Source organism: Histomonas meleagridis, assembly GCF_020186115.1.
Source record: "Histomonas meleagridis strain 2922-C6/04-10x chromosome Unknown contig_82, whole genome shotgun sequence".
In the NCBI taxonomy this organism is placed as follows: Eukaryota; Parabasalia; order Tritrichomonadida; family Dientamoebidae; genus Histomonas; species Histomonas meleagridis.
The window spans coordinates 201,779-219,517 of NW_027150919.1; the positions used below are offsets into that span (position 1 = coordinate 201,779).

General features: G+C 27.2%; 4 protein-coding genes across 4 annotated transcripts; 2 read left to right on the top strand and 2 right to left on the bottom strand.

Moving 5' to 3' along the window:
- Positions 1 to 2,841: 2,841 nt before the first annotated feature.
- GO595_009026 (carbohydrate kinase) lies at positions 2,842 to 3,738 on the bottom strand (the record flags this gene model as incomplete). Its single annotated transcript, XM_067922666.1, has 1 exon — positions 2,842 to 3,738. One exon carries the CDS (start codon positions 3,736 to 3,738, stop codon positions 2,842 to 2,844), a length of 897 nt encoding a protein of 298 aa, XP_067770811.1.
- A 5,631-nt stretch (positions 3,739 to 9,369) lies between these two features.
- On the top strand, positions 9,370 to 9,837 carry GO595_009027 (uncharacterized protein; the record flags this gene model as incomplete). The annotated part of the gene is made up of 1 exon (XM_067922667.1): positions 9,370 to 9,837. One exon carries the CDS (start codon positions 9,370 to 9,372, stop codon positions 9,835 to 9,837), a length of 468 nt encoding a protein of 155 aa, XP_067770812.1.
- Positions 9,838 to 11,045: 1,208 nt separating this feature from the next.
- Positions 11,046 to 11,438, top strand: GO595_009028 (uncharacterized protein; the record flags this gene model as incomplete). The annotated part of the gene is made up of 1 exon (XM_067922669.1): positions 11,046 to 11,438. One exon carries the CDS (start codon positions 11,046 to 11,048, stop codon positions 11,436 to 11,438), a length of 393 nt encoding a protein of 130 aa, XP_067770813.1.
- Positions 11,439 to 16,597: 5,159 nt separating this feature from the next.
- GO595_009029 (Endonuclease/Exonuclease/phosphatase family protein) lies at positions 16,598 to 17,599 on the bottom strand (the record flags this gene model as incomplete). The annotated part of the gene is made up of 1 exon (XM_067922670.1): positions 16,598 to 17,599. The coding sequence occupies one exon, from the start codon at positions 17,597 to 17,599 to the stop codon at positions 16,598 to 16,600; it is 1,002 nt and encodes a 333-aa protein (XP_067770814.1).
- Positions 17,600 to 17,739: the final 140 nt, after the last annotated feature.

Sequence of the window (17,739 nt, forward strand, 5' to 3'; positions counted from 1 at the left end):
TTGAATTCAATCAAGTCCCTAAAAAAATTTTAATTTTCTTATCTGAATCAGGAAACATTGAGATTATTAATTATATTTTACAACAAAAGGTAATCGATATCAATGCGAAAGGTATTTGTTTCTTTTATATATAATTTATTTAATTAATTTTTAATCTTGATTTAATATTTGGAAATTATTTGTTTTATTTAGAACTGCACTTTTTATTGCAGCTTTGTTTGATCATACAGAAATAGTTAAATTACTTCTTGAACAAGAAGGAATTGATATTAATGCTAAAGATATTTAGTTGTTTTATTTGATATTTATTCTTATTATTTGATATTTGAAAATAATATTTGGAAATTATTTAAATTATTTGATACAGCACTTATTTATGCATCTTTTAATGGTTATACAGAAATAGTTAAATTACTTCTTGAACAAGAAGGAATTAATATAAATGATACAGATATTTATTCTATTTAAATGATTTTGATTTTAATGATTTTCTATTTCAAAATAATATTTGGAAATTATTTAAATTATTTCAAACAGCACTTATTTGGGCATCTTCAAAAAATAATGTGGAAATAATAAAATTACTTCTTAAACAAGAAGGAATTAATATAAATGATACAGATATTTATTCTATTTAAATGATTTTGATTTTAATGATTTTCTATTTCAAAATAATATTTGGAAATTATTTAAATTATTTAAAACGGCACTTATTCATGCATCTGGAAATGGTTATATAAAAATAGTCAAATTACTTCTTGAACAAAAAGGAATTAATATTAATGCTAAAGATATTTGTATGTTTCGTTTAAAATTAAATTTAAATACTTTATGATTCATAATAATATTTGGAAATTGTTTAAAATTCTTGAAACAGCACTTAATCATGCTTCTATAGAAGGTCATATAGAAATTGTGAAATTACTTCTTGAACAGAACGGAATTGAAATTAATGTAAAAGATATTTGTTTTTTCTTACCACTATTCATTTCAATAATTTTGGACTATTTCATAATGAAACATGGAAATTAATCAAAATATTTTGTACAGCACTTTTACTTGCAATTTCAAAAGGTTTTAAAGAAATAGTTAAATTACTTATTGAACAAGAAGGAATTAATATAAATATTGCAGATATTTATTTTATTTATTCGATAATTATTTTAATAATTCTTAATATCTTGATAATTTTTGGAAATCATTTAAATTATTTTGCACACCTCTTATATTAGCAACTAAAAAGAATCATATTGAAATCGTAAAATTGCTTTTGAAAAATAAAGAAATTGATATTAATGCTAAAAATATTTATTTGCATTAAAAAATGCTTCTTACAATTATTTGAAATTCCATAATTTGATTTGGGAATTGCTCAAAATATTTAAAACTGCCCTTATGATTGCATCTCAGAATAGTAACATCGAAATAGTCAATTTACTTAATAGCAAGAAATGATTCGTTAGCTTCTAGACATCAATTTAATTTATAGAATTTTTAAAAACATTGCATCATAAAGATAATTTTTAACGAATGTTTGATGTGTTTTATTATAAATTCTTTTGTAAACTTTTTTTATTGAAATCTCATTTTCATGAGATAAATATCGAAATATACAAATTGTATTTCATTTACATATATCATCATATAATTCAATCAAAAAAAAAGTTTTGAATTTATATTTATATTTAATAAGAAACACAAATATTTATTCAATAGATACACCTAAACCAACAGAATATATTTGGTTAATGTGATCAGCAAAAGATGACACAGAGAGCACCATTCCTTGTTTTATATTTCTTTGGAACATTGATTGCACAATTCCGTTACTTGAAACGTTTGTGCATATCCGCGAAAGTTTAAATCCTTTTTGGAACCCAAATTTGAATTCGGATTCGAAATCAGAAAAGTTTATACTCAATGTAACACCCGCAATAGTATTCGGATGTATTTCATGCGTTACTCCAAGATTTAATGAGCTTCTCTCATTAAGATTTAATAGGCCACAATACGTTTTATTTTTAATTTGTTTTTGTGTTAAAAGAATTATTTCAGATTTCTTTTGGTCTAAGCTTTTCGATAAACTGGCACCGACTATCAACGAGGGATTAAAAAGAATAGTAGTGTCAATGGTTATTGTTGATTTAAGTTGGAAATCTGTTTGTAAATCAATTTTAATGTTCCTTTTTTGTGTTGAATTTTGTGCAGATATAGAAATACCAGATGTGCCAAAAGATCCGGATGTAAATGTTGAATCATTTAGTGGAATTGAAAGTTGACATTGGAAAGGATTAATATTGCTTATGGAAATTTGTAGTGGTAATTCATAGAAGTCAGAAAGTATAATTGTTTGAAAGGCAGCTGTATGCTTTGGTTCGTTCATTTGTTCTGATATTTCATATGGATATACTCGTGGACGCATGGAAAATGATTGAATTATATGATATTTCGATTTAATTTTCTTTGCTATTGACACCTGAAATCCGTGAAAAAAATCGCAGCGCGTAACATTAAACACATTTGCAGCTACATCCGAGAAACTTGGTGCAAGCTGCTGGTGCATTTATGTGACAAAAATATTTGAAACCAAATATTTTGTCAAAGCAAATTACTTTGAATGGAATGTAATAAAAAGTGGAGCCGCGAAAGAAAAATGAAAAAGCTCCTTATCCAAAAGTATATATTTAATAATACCATATATTCCTTAACTTAAGGAAAGCTTTACTTTGTTATTGAGTCTTTCAACTTATAAATAGTTTTTGTAATCAACTTATTGAAAATTACGAATTTTTTTTTTACCTTAAACAAAAATAAGTAAAACAAAAATTCGAAAGAATAATTTTATTGAATCTGCGCAAAATCAGCTTCAACTGCCGCTCCAGGATGCATCATCTTGTTGCTGCATCCTTCTGCTGCTTTATTCAATGCATTTTGTATATCAAATCCAAGTATAAAATGCAAAAGAATGAACGCTGCTGAAACAGTGTCGCCGCGACCTGTTCTGCCTTCGAGAGTCCACTTTCCGAAGTCGGACCAGTATTTTTCATCGCCGTGATAGATTGCAACACCTGTACTTTGTGTACAAATGATATATTTAGGACCTTTGGTGAGGAGATATCCACATGCAGCATCTGTGTTGTCGGTGATTCCTGATAAAGAAGAGGCTTCTTCAGCATCTACTTTTAGGATATCGACGTATTTGAGTACGGATTCGAGATTTTCTGGCGTTTGATGATATAGTTCATTTCCATTTCGCCTACGAAGAAGCCCTTGTGAATCAACAGAAATTAAGTCACAATTATTTTTCATGAGTTCGAAAAGAGATGGATCAACTTCGCCATAGAAAAGTGGATTAACATAAAATATGCGAGCATGATAATCAGCAATGTCTTTCCATTCAAATGATCGAGCAACATCACGAACAGAGGAAATACGTTTGTCTGGTTGTTCATCTTTGAAAGAATGAACAAAAGTGGTAGTACAATCATTTTCGATAAGTGATAACTTTATGCCAGATTCTTCGAACTCTTTTTTTATTACTATGAAATCTTCTGGATCACCTATGGTTAAAACACGAAGTTCTTTTGCTTCTGTTGGAGAAAATCTTTTTAGACACCAACCTGCACTAATAGCACCAAAATAAACACCACCACCTGGAAGCTTATCAAGCTTTGATTTTATAGTTATTTCGTCACGTGTGCAATGACCTATAAAAAGAATATCACAGTTTTGCTTCATAAAAAATTGTCTGTTCAGATGGAACGGTTTTTTTGCCTCACCGGGACCGTTTGGAAAGAATTTTGAATGCGACCGTTCAATTCAATGCGACTTTTTGTGTGGGTTTCTCGTGGCACTTTTTTCCGAATTAAACGAATTAGTGCAAAGACGTTAAAATAGCAAGAAAAAATGGAAAAGGATGATTCTAAAAGTATTTCTTCATTAAATCTAGGAAATGAATTATATGACCCAAGCCTAAGGGATGGAGGAAAAATTGTTTTCAACAAAGAAGTACCAGTAGAATTTCGATCAGATGAAACAAAACGATCGGAAATGGTAATTCTAAGAATCAAGATCATTGAAATAGAAGACAAAGACGAACTCTCACTTTTGGTCATTGAAATTACTTCAGAAGCAGATATTTTCTTTTTATATGAATTATCACTTAATTCTGATGATTTCGATCAATTCAAACAAGAACAAAAAATGGAAACTGAGTTTGAAGATTTCCCACAAATTTTGATTGAAATTTTAACAGAGGTCGCAAAACAGACGGAAGTCTTTAATGTCAATTTTACAGTTTCAAAAGATACTGGATCGCTGAATGTTCAGCAAACATTGAAATTCAAAACTGTTGACATCTTTTCACTTGGTTTTATTCCTGCTTCTGATGATTATATCAGGGATCAAATTCAATACCGATACAATACGATTCGAATGGAGGCTGTTAAGGCAAAAACTGAGCTTAACAATTTGTACTCTATGTTAAAAATTAGGAATCCTGGCGTTCTTAAGCAAATGAAAAATCACAGATCTTTTAAATGAAAATATTATATCAATAAATTTAAATTTTTGAAATTTTAAGGATATGGGTATTGAATTAAATATAGTTTCTGATTTGCAATTCAAGGAAAATGGCCAAATGAAAATTATTGCCAAAAAACGGTAAAAATCTTGGAATTCAAAAAATTGAAATTATATTCTGCCGGCAAAATTTTCGTTCAAAAAGAAATTTTAAATTTTTTATTTTACATGAAGCAAGAAAACAACCTAGTGATCTCTTGTAGCAATACATCAGACTTAATACTAAAATGCACCAGTAGCAATATTGTTTTGGAGCAACTCAAATTAACAACTGATATCAATGAATTAACTCTTCGAATTAAAAGTTTTATAATAAAAAACAAAATAACCAAATGCACTTTCAATGTACAAAATTTAAAGATGGATTTCATCCAAAAAATATTAAATACAGTTTTGGGAACTGGGAAATGTTCCATTGAATTTAATACACCAAAAAAGATTCAAATAGATTCTTTAAATCCAATTATGTCATTCACGTCAACTGGAAAAAAGAATGGTAAGTCACATGTATTTTTTCACATCCTTCAAAATATTTCTCATGCTTATAACAAAATTTGTGTAATTATACCAACAAGCAAAGAATGTTTCGAAGAAATTTCCCTTAACAGCATATCATCAGTTTCGTTAAATACAAAAGAGAGAAATTTTATACTAAAACTACAGAAGCTTGGATTAGTTCAAAATGTTATAATTTCCAATGATATCAAAAAGGCAATTTACAAATCTGATGATATTGCGGACTTAACTATTTTATATACACCTCAATGTGAGTCTCCATCTATAGACAGTACAATCTTTTGTGTTGTTTCTTATGATACATTGTTTGGCAATGTTCGTGACACAACACTATGGCCTGGTCTTATAAACTTACATAAAGATTATAATTTTATTGTAACAAAAAAGGAATTTACTCAAGAAGAAAGCGAAAGGTGTAAATACTTGTTTAAGGATAATAATGTTTTTCTTGCAAGTATTAATGATGATGAAGTTAACATTGATGATAACTTCGATTTTGTTATACAAAATTATGATACAAAAAACATAATACAGTTTCATATTTATCATTTTTAAATATAAATGACATAATCAGTGCTGATCAAATGTCATTAGGTAGCTTATGAATATTGAATTTTTATAAATACTATCATTAAAATAAAAATTTATAAAATTTAAAATTTTATTTTTTAATGAAATATTATTTCATTTGTTGGAAATTGAAATCTTCAATATTTGGAATTCTGGATTTTTTTCCATAATAATCAAACCATCCTTGGAAAAAGATGCACCTTTTATTATTTAAGGGATCTCTTGACATCATTCCATATTTTTTCATGGTTAAATAACGTGCATTCAAACAATTATGTGTATATGTGTTAAATTTTTTCTCTTTCATTATTTTTGCCATAGATATAGCAAAATCACCTACTGTAAAATTAATCGAAGAGAACTTTTGATCTGGATCATCATGGATCCAAATTCTTTTTTGAAATTTAAAATTTTCTTCCTGGAATATAATTATTACACCTTGTTACATGAACAAAATTGTCATTCATATATTCGATCATATAATATCCAGTAACTGATGTGATGACAGTTGCTGAATGACAGAGAACAACACCATAACAATCAATACATGATGGAATTGACAAAGGTCTTCTTACAGCAACTCCTGAAATGACTTTGGAATTCATTTCAAAGGAAGATATATTACATTTTATCTGAGGGATTAAATTAGACGCGTGAACCTTAATTGGAAATATATTTTATATGATAAAATTTTAACTTTAACTCAAAAGCTTTAGTTTTTTCTTTTCGTTTACCCTTCTGTCTTTCCAATCAGCGATTTTTACGACCGGTAAAAACCGTTTCTCTCAATATGAATTCTTTGTCTAAAGAAAAAAAATGAATAAATGTTTTATTCATAGATTGACCAAGATTCTTGGATTATATTGGGTTGCAGGTGTTCCCATGCCCAAACCATGCATTGTGCTGTTGTAATTTAGTAAATTTTTTTTTATTGTTTTGATTGTACCCTATTCGAAACAGATAACGTGCTGTAGTCTTCAAACACCCGATGGCCCTTCGATTTAATGGTTGAAATTCATCAGTCATACCTGGTGGTATGAAATATAATTTAATCTTCAGAGTTTCTGCCAAAGTTACCATACCATTCAAAAACATAACCAGCATGTTTCATCCACATTGACAATTGTACTATTCAACAGAAATTAGTAGGTTTGGTATTGTTTCGATTCAATTAGATTTTTCTTAACAGTCACATTTGGTCTCCTTTTAGGATGTAAAACTCTAGAAAAAAGATGATTTCTCTTTTTTATAATCTGCGATATATTGGTGTGAAACTAAAAAATCTTTCGTTTTTTCAAAATTTGTTATATCTTGATATTTTGTTAAATATGCATTAATGGCGATTACTATGAAGTCTTCATTGGTAAACACATAACCTGGTTGTAAAAAACAACTGACAATAAAATTTATAATTGATTGTTCTTCTATGTCTGTAAATATCCTATGATCACCACCATGATCATTATTCCATGGTCTCCAAGCAGGATTATGCTTCAATTTATTTTTCCAGGATCTTCGTGTGGAATCAGGAATTCCCTTGTTTGTGCAATTTTAGAAATTCTTGGGTATCCTCTTGAAATTTGAGTTATAACACATTCGAGAATTGGCCTTTTTTTGTAATTCGTGTAGTCTTTATTAGGTTTTCTAGTCAATATATTGTTGTGCATTGTGGCCACGCTAGGCCGTTTACTATTTTTTGAATACTATAAACGGTCGGAAAAATCGCGAATTGGAGAGACATCAGGGTAAATTTTTCGGAACAAAAATATAAATGATATCAAAGATTTCAAAATCTTTTACTAAATTTTACACACCTACACATGAATAGAATATCAATGGACGTGTGGGAACAATTGGAATTAAAGTTCATGCAGGGAAACATCATGGTGAAATTTATAGGTTTAAACACCCGAATGGAAAATAAGTATTAATAACTCTGGTACTCATGGAAGTGCTATTTGCTGTTTTGATTACTATTACACGTTCAGACAAAAAACTTTTTATATAAGAAATCAATAACCAAATCAAACAGCAATATTCACACCTACATAGGTGGAACATGAACCATTAAAACCACCTTCACCAACAAAAACACATATGACTACAGAAGCACCCACCCTGTTGCATTATATGCTATTTGGGGAAGCTCTTGAAGAATTCCAGCGCTAGCACATAAATATTTGATAATAATGGCGGAACAAGAATAATAATATGCATTATATGTTATGCTGCTAATATATTATACTGAAAAATTCAGTTTTTTATAAAAAAGTATCAACAAAAATCATATGCAAATATTAATAAATCATCAATATCGCCAAAAATTTGCTTCAATTAAAAATTGTTTGCAAATAAAACAAAAAATTTTTGATTACTGACAATAAATATTTGTCTTAAAGGTGTAGTTTCTTTGATAATCTTTAATAAATATGATATAAATAAATATATTAAAACTTCACATTAAAATCCGCATCTCTGTTTTTTCTTGCATGTGTTGTACTAACAACAGAAAATTTTGTTTTTACTATAAATATTTATAAACATTTTGTAAAAATTATTTTCTTTTTTATCATATGATTCATTTATCGGTATGAATTAACCGTTATAAATTTATAAGATTTTTGCAAAGAAATTTAATGTCAAGCAAGAAAATGACAAATCAAACTAAAAATGAATGGAAATTCCTTACATCAATTGAAAAGATAATTTTTAATTTGAACAAGAAAACGGAATGAAAATTAATGATTTCATTATTAATCAAGCAACTGAAATCGGTAATATATTTCTTGTAAAATATTTCCTTGAAACCAATCAGCGTCCTAAAGATATTTTGGTATATGCAGCTATATCAAATAATCTTGAACTTATTTATTATTTTTTAGATCAAAAAGGAATTGATGTTAATGTAAAAGATCAAACTCTTTTCAATATTTTGATGTATAATATGATATATTAATATTTTCATCTGGATTAGGAAATATTGAACTTGTTGAATACGTTTTAAAACAAGAAGGAATTGATATTAATGCTAAAAATATTTATATGTTTTATTTTATATTTATTTTAATAATTTTATATTTCAAAATAATATTTGGAAATTATTTAAATTATTTCTAACAGCACTTATATGGGCATCTAAAAATGGTTATACAGAAATAGTTAAATTACTTCTTGAACAAGAAGGAATTGATATTAATGCTAAAGATATTTATTTGTTTTATTTAGAATTTAGTTTAATAATTTTGGATTTCAAAATAATATTTGGAAATTATTTAAATTATTTAAAACATCACTTATATTAGCATCTTCAAATGGTTATACAGAAATAGTTAAATTACTTCTTGAACAAAAAGGAATTGATATTAATGCTAAAGATATTTATTTGTTTTATTTAATATTTATTTTAATAATTTGATATTTCAAAATAATATTTGGAAATTATTTAAATTATTTAAAACATCACTTATTTATGCATCTTCAAATGGTTACATAGAAATAGTTAAATTACTTATTGAACATAATAATGCGAACAAAGTCGTGTAAGCGAAAAATGCTCACCAAAATAAACCTTATCCTTAAATAAAATAAGATAAACTTTTCCTATTTCACGTACAACTTTTAGGGTACCCTTAAGGCAGGAGCCCGTTTATGAATTAGTGATTTTTTCCCACGTTAAAATTTCAGAAATTTTGTTTCTTTCACATGATCCCAGAAGATGCAGGTGGATTTCCACCAAGAGTTACTCCATTTACGATTTTTATTTCCAGAAATAGAGAACGTACTGCAATTGAAAACCCAAACTTAACACCAGTAATGATATCACAAAAATTAGCAGCAGAATGGGCTTCATACACTCCTGAACAACGAGCTTTGTATAACGAAGAATCTAGTTACTCATTTGAGGAACCTTACAAGCAAAAACAAAATGAATATAACCCATTATGTGAAGCAGTTATCAACGCTGCAAATGACATATCAACACTCCCACAACCAACGGATATGGCATCATATGTAAATTGGTTAGGCGCTCAAATTGTTAGTCAATATTATTCAACTCATGGATGCCTCCCACCCGAATTAATAGAAAACCTTCAAAAAGGAACATTTATGTCACAGCCTCCATCAGACCTTATGAAAAATATTATAAATCAAGCGTCCCAAAATCAATAAATATAATTAATTATCAAAATCACAATACCTGAATATACTCTAATTCATTGCATATTCATGATTTTCCCATATTTTGAAAAAAATCTCTTTGAGAAATTTGTTACATTTTTTTCAAGTATTTTTATTATTAAAGTTGTACATAAAAATGAAAAAATCATCAAACAAACAAAACAAAGGATGGAACCAATTACATTTTATATCAGAAAATTATTAAATTATTAAGTGAAATATGTGGATTTAACGTCAAGATAAAGACGCATTCATATGATTAAATTATAAACCTTTAATAGGACATAAATAGGTGCAGTGAAAAACCTGTAGATCCACACCTTGATATAATCCACGCCTACAGTCTAGCATTATTCATAGAGAATGATAATAAATATTTTTGATGATTTTGAAATTTTCACTAAGGAGAACGTTAACATAAAAAATACTTTTTTCTCGATTTTCGGATCAATTACACAACCGCAGACCAAACCTCCAAATCTTCTCAATCGATTTTTGGGTGGTAAATTTAGAACGATAGAAAATGATCCCACTTTTTTAAAGAAATTTCTTTCAATTTGATTTTCAAGAAAAATATAAATGACACCTATTTTAAATGAAAATGGAAAACGGTTTGGCAAAATACAGCCCGATTAAAAAACATTAAAAAAGTGATGCGTGTCACAATAATTTATTGAATACTTTATGTTTTCTATGAATTCATATCCCCGATACTGAATATATGTTAAAATTTCTATTTGGTCAAATTTTGTTGTCGGTCTACAGGTTTTTCACGGCAGTTTATATCTTTTCAAAAAGTATACAATATGTTTATATATTTACATATTGTAACATCAGCGACATCTGCAGAAGCAGCGCATACTATCATTAAACTTCAACAGGAGAATCCAGGGTTTGACAACATCATAGTTAACACGTGTATTAACTATGTTGGCATAGAAAAAACGTTTAATCGAAATCTTGGCACGATGATTCATTATCTTTTCAGTGTAAGTGACAACAACATTTCCATTGTCGAGGGAGGATTTTACACGAGTTATACACAATGCCATACATATTCCATGCATCGAATTACGGGTCTTGCAAACTTATATGCATATCTTTTGACGTAAGATGCGATTTCATGGAAAGTATTAAGCATTGTTCGACTTCCTGAAGATGAAACTAATTCTGCGCAACGTGTTTTCATTCGATTCCTAATGGAAGAACTTGCAAAGAACCTTTCATACGCGGGACTTTTAAAGAAACTCAATAATGATAACGTTGCACAATGGACAAGCGGAATATTCCTTACTGATACACTTGAGCACGGGGAATTTGTTGTCATGTTCTTCACGCAAATTAAATTGGAGTTTCTGCTCGAGAAAGTGAATAAAGAAGTGATGAGAATGACCGAAGAAGTTAACAGGAAACGCGAAGAAGAACTCGCGCTGTTAAGGAAACAAAACGTTGAAACAGTGGAAGAAGTTCAAGTTTTTGATGATAATGATAATGACAATAAAATGGAAAACGTCGATGAGTTCTATGAAGAAATAGAAGTCGACGAGGGAAGAAGAAGACATCGTCATAGACACCATCATAGACATCATTGAGGATTTATGAATAAAGATTTAATTATAATTCATGTGATGATATTTGGAATATTTTTTATTAAAAATATAAAAATGTTTTGATATAATATGTATGTTTCGGCGGTATAGGAAACATTTTATTGATGCTTTGGGTTTATCTTCAATATCAAATCCTTCTTGAAATGTATGTCCAAGTAGAAAAGAATAGCAACAAATAATTGTCTGATTTGGAGATATTGGGGCAAGTTGATTTTTACCTTTGAGATTTAAACAACTTAACTAACTTCATGATAAATAATTTTATTATTACAAAAATAATCGCTTATGCTACTAAAGTCGTGAGCATTGGGTTATCTGACTTTGCGTTTTCATCTCTTTCTTTCTCAACTTCCTTTAGTCTTCGACAATACATTATAACAAACCCGCCAAAAACAAACAAAGAGAGAAAACGTGTACCAAGAATTACTATGGTAGGTATTAAATTGACCTTGATTGCCATTATTCCAGATGTTTTTGTGGAATTTGAAGAATTTTTATCTTGAGATTTTTTATATATTTGTATGTTTTTGCCTTTTTCAGTTAGATGTGTTCTCTGTAATTTTGTTGATATTGCATTTGATTTTGTTTTGAAGAAAAATAAATCAAAATCATTTGACATATGTAAACTGCTCAAAACCTTTCAAAAAGTATTTTTCAGGGAAATATGCATCGTTCATTTTGAATCAAAATCGTTTCATTATGATGACTGAAAGCACACAGACCCTTGAATCAGAAAATAAAGTAAATAATACATCAATTAATAACCAATCTGTACATATGCAAAAGTTGATTTCTTTAGAACAGGTTATTTTTAATCTTACAGAAAAAAACTTTGAAATTTCTGTTGCAAAAACAATGAATTTATTTGATAAAGATTTTCCTTTTACATTTAATTATTGTATAATTGTTTTAGTTTATTCAGCATTTTCATCTCAAAGAGAATCAATCCAAACATATTTAAATTATTTACAAGAAATTCAAACACAAGAAGAATCAATTCTTCACAACAATCCAAAAATTATTGAAATTTTTACTAATTATATATCAGAATTTAATACACAAGAGACATATTATATCATTGAAAAAATGATTGAAAAAGAATTAATTAATATAAATATTACCAAGAACTTTCATACTAATTATTTTTCACATTATAAAACTGAAGAAGAAAACAAGAAAAACGATTCTAAAGATCCATTTAATAAAGAATTTAAAAATAATTATGAAAAATTATCAAAGAATGATTGGGAACTTCATAAGCAATTAGTTAGAGAAGGAGTTAATCCGAATGAAATATCAAAAATCATTCGAAATGATGATATAGAGAAACTTCAAGAAATATCAACACAAGAAGATTTTGATTTTAATCAAATCATTAAACCATCACTTTATGAAAGATATTCTTTTATTAACAAAGAAAATGTTACATTAATTGATTTTGCAGCATTTTTTGGAGCAATTCAATGTTTTAAATATTTATTAATGAATAATGCAAAAGTCGAAAATACAGGTAAATATGCAATTGCAGGTGGAAATCTTGAAATTATTTATTTATGTGAACAAAATCATTCGACATTTAACAGTGTTTATGAAATAGCAATTAAATTTCATCGAAATGATATCTTTAAATATATTTATGAAAACAAAATCGAAAAATTAGATCAAAACAATCAACAATATTTATTAACATATGTAAGTACAAACAAAATTCCATTTAAAAACTTTGGATATTATATAAGTAACACGCAAACATTAACTGATATTAAATTCCAAGAACAAATTTATCAATGTATTAATATTGGTAATTATGAAATTCTTTCATTTTTAGAAGAAGAAATCAAATTCGATGAATATATAATTAATGTATCAGCGAAAACAGGTAATTTATATCTTGTCGAATATTTTCTTGAACATAATCAAATTCCGAAAAACATTTTAGTTTTTGCATCAGAATCAGGTAATATTGAACTTGTTCAGTATATCATTAAACAAGAAGGGATTGATATTAATACTAAAAATATTAATTTGTTTGTAATAAAATATGTTTTAATGTTTTGATATTTTAAAATAATATTTGGAATTTTATTAAATTATTTAGAACATCTTTAATGATGGCAACTATAAAAGGTTATATAGGAATTGTTCAATTTCTGATAGAACAAGAAGGAATTAACTTTAAACTAAAAGATATTCGTATGTATTATACAAAATTGATATTAAAATTTTTGGGTTTTAATCAGAAATTTGGAATTTAATTGTTATATTTGATACCGCACTTTTATTGGCTTCGCAAAATGATCAAACTGAAATATTTAAAATACTTCTTAAGAAAGAAGAAAACATTAATAATAAAAACATTGTTTCTGTTTATTTTATGTTTATTACAATAAATTGATATTTTAAATATGGATTAGGTAATTATTTTCAATATTTAAATCAATTTTATATTTTGAAACTAAAAAAAATCACATCGAAATGGTTAAATTACTTCTTGAACAAGAAAAAATTGATATTAATGTTAAAGATGTTTATTTATTTTATTTAATATATATTTCAACAATTTACAATTTAAAAATAATATTTGGTATTTATTTAATTGATTTAAAGCACCACTTATTATAGCAGTTTCAAATAGATATTTTGAAATGGTTAAGTTACTTCTTGCGCAAGAAGGAATTGACATTAATGCTAAAGACATTTATTTGTTTTATTTAATTTTTATTTTAATAATTTTATGTTTAAAAATAATATTTGGAATATATTTAAATTATATGATACAACACTTATATTAGCATCTCAATTTGGTTACATAGAAATAGTTAAATTACTTCTTGAAAAGGAAGGAATTGATATTAATGCTAAAGATATTTATTTGTTTTATTTAATATTTATTTTAATGATTTGATATTTCAAAATAATATTTGGAAATTATATGAATTATTTAAAACAGCACTTATTTTGGCATCTTCAAATGGTTATACAGAAATAGTTAAATTACTTCTTGAACAAGAAGAAATATATATCAATGCTAAAGATATTTATTTGATTTATTTAATATTTATTATAATAATTTTGGTTTTCAAAATAATATTTGGAAATTATTTAAATTATTTAAAACAGCACTTATTTTAGCATCTGAAAAAGGTTATGCAAAAATAGTTAAATTACTTCTTGAAAAGGAAGGAATTGATATTAATGCTAAAGATATTTATTTGTTTTATTTAATATTTATTTTAATAATTTGATATTTCAAAATAATATTTGGAAATTATATGAATTATTTAAAACAGCACTTATTTTGGCATCTTCAAATGGTTATACAGAAATAGTTAAATTACTTCTTGAACAAGAAGAAATATATATCAATGCTAAAGATATTTATTTGATTTATTTAGAATTTATTATAATAATTTTGGTTTTCAAAATAATATTTGGAAATTATTTAAATTATTTTATACAGCACTTATATTAGCATCTTCAAATGGTTATACAGAAATAGTTAAATTACTTCTTGAACAAAAAGGAATTGATATTAATGCTAAAGATATTTATTTGTTTTATTTAGAATTTAGTTTAATAATTTTGGATTTCAAAATAATATTTGGAAATTATTTCAATTATTTTATACAGCACTTATATTAGCATCTTCAAAAGGTTATACAGAAATAGTTAAATTACTTCTTGAACAAGAAGGAATTGATATTAATGCTAAAGATATTTATTTTAATAGTTTGATATTTATTTTAATAATTTTGGATTTCAAAATAATATTTGGAAATTATATGAATTATTTAAAACAGCACTTATGAGAGCATCTTCAAAAGGTTATACAGAAATAGTTAAATTACTTCTTGAACAAGAAGGAATTGATATTAATGCTAAAGATATTTATTTTAATAATTTGATATTTATTTTAATAATTTTATATTTCAAAATAATATTTGGAAATTATTTAAATTATTTGAAACAGCACTTATGTATGCATCTGAAAATGGTCATACAGAAATAGTTAAATTATTAAATTCTCAAATCTAGAGATTCTAGAAATGATTTATATATAAATTCCTTTTCTAAAAAGTTTACATATATAAAAAAAATTAATTTCCTATCACAATTTGAATTAAATGCAGATAAAAAATTCTCTAAATGTATTATTTTTTTGCAAAATTTCCTCCGTATCGTTCGCTGATGGACTCATTCTGAGGTTTATCAAAAAAGCAATTTTTGATTTCCATGAAGCACTCTGAGCTATAAACATAGATATAACTTGGTGATTTACCATTGGAACCTGAGAAGAAGCAATCTTCAACATGTGATCTGTTCATCCAGCGAAAGAAAGTAATTACTGATCCTTCAGAGCCAGACGTATTATTATAAAATAGACAGTGATGATATTGTGCTAAAGCAAGTTTTTCAGACCAGTCCCAAACTCCACCAAAATTAGGAGCATAAGTATTTTTGATTATAACAAATTTCATTATTGGTACTGTGAACTCGAAACGCACGCCAGCAATGTAAGTTTTGGCTTCACAATAAGTCAAGTTTGTATAAGAAATACTTGAAGTATATGATGTTTCTTTTGGTGATCCTGAAAATATTGCACCAAATCTTTCAGCAAAACTCCCAGTGATCGAAGAGTACTCGAGAGAAAAAGGTTGTGAAAACTTGCTATAAATAGATCCACCGTAGAGAGATGAACAGTTCGTGAAAATACAATTGTGGATTGTTATGTTTGAATCAAAAGCTTTAATAGCTCCTCCATATTCACCTGATACGCATTTACTAAACACGCAGATATCAAAGCGAATACAAACATTATTATAAACATGTTGATTTCTTTTCAAACCTGTTGCTGATTTACATTTCAATCCATCACTGAACTCTAAAGCAGTGCTACTTATAAACTGTGTGTAAAACGAGTTGATTGATAAAGATTTAGGAATTAAAGAGTATTGAATATTATATTTTTATAAAAATTTTTAAATTTTGATTTGTCTAAATTAAATAAAATATGTTTAGATTGTTTTGTTATTTGGAACAGAGGAGATTGAAATGAGTCTGATCTCAGAAATAGAAAACAAATGGTTAAATTTATATAAGGAATTGTGATGTGAAAAATAATTTTACAGTTTGAAATATTTTCATGCATCAGTAATTTGTCTGAAACCGCATTCAATTGTAGCTTCAACACCAAAGTGTTGTGATTGCTCATTTTTGCTTTCGTTTTCGAATTTGACAACACTTCCAAGTTGCTGCATAATCACAAACTCTCCATCATCTCTAGAATAAGTAAATATGTAATCTAATGACTGTCCATTAAATGTGATCGGATGCTCAAGTTCACAATAGTATAGTATGTCTGTAAGTGTATATCCATCAATTCCTAATGTTGTGAACATTTTATTATATTCAGTTCCACTCATCTTACCGATAACTTTTGTGGATCTACTGTCAATGTTCATGTTACCAACAATAATTATTGGTTGGCCGTCCATAGCTTTATTCTTTACAAAGAAAATCATTTCTCTGAGTTGGGCAGTTCTAACGGTCGTCGTCTCTAACGTGTTTTTAACGTTCGTTGATTGGAGGTTTGTTAATATGATGTGCAAATGAGTTCCTTGCCCCATTTGAACTCTTGCATAAATTGCGCCTTTTCCAAATAGAAGATCAACACCTGTGCTGAGTTGGTATGTGATGTTACCGTTGGATAATATTGGGTATTTGGAAAGAATTATAAGCCCACCATCAAAAATTTCGAGGCCAGTAAATGAGGCCGAATTTGATTGAACAATATAAGAAAAACCAAAGGACCTCATGCTTTTGACAAACTTTTTTAGTGGTGAACCAATGTAAGCAAATGCTTCTGTGAGGCAAACAACATCATATTTAACAAGACGATTAAGAAGTTGATTATCTTTCCCAGATAGCTTGTTTCCTTTCCCGAAAATAAGGAAATTAGGAATCCATGAAACATTAAGTTGAATTATTTTGAGATTATTAATATCGATTGTTTTATCTTGACTTGAAATAAGTGTGGTTAAATTACCATGCATAATCTTGTTTATCAATTTAAGGAGAAAGTATAATAATAGGAACGAGCCTAGAATGAAAATTACTGCATAAACTGCTCCTTCAGCATCCATCTGTTTTTGAATGGTTTATTCTATATAATTCAATTTTTTACAAAGTTTGCTTGATATAAGCGAAGTGATTTTAAAATCGAATTTGAACATACGCCATGAAATTTTAACTACACTAGTAACTGTAATATTGATAGTGACAA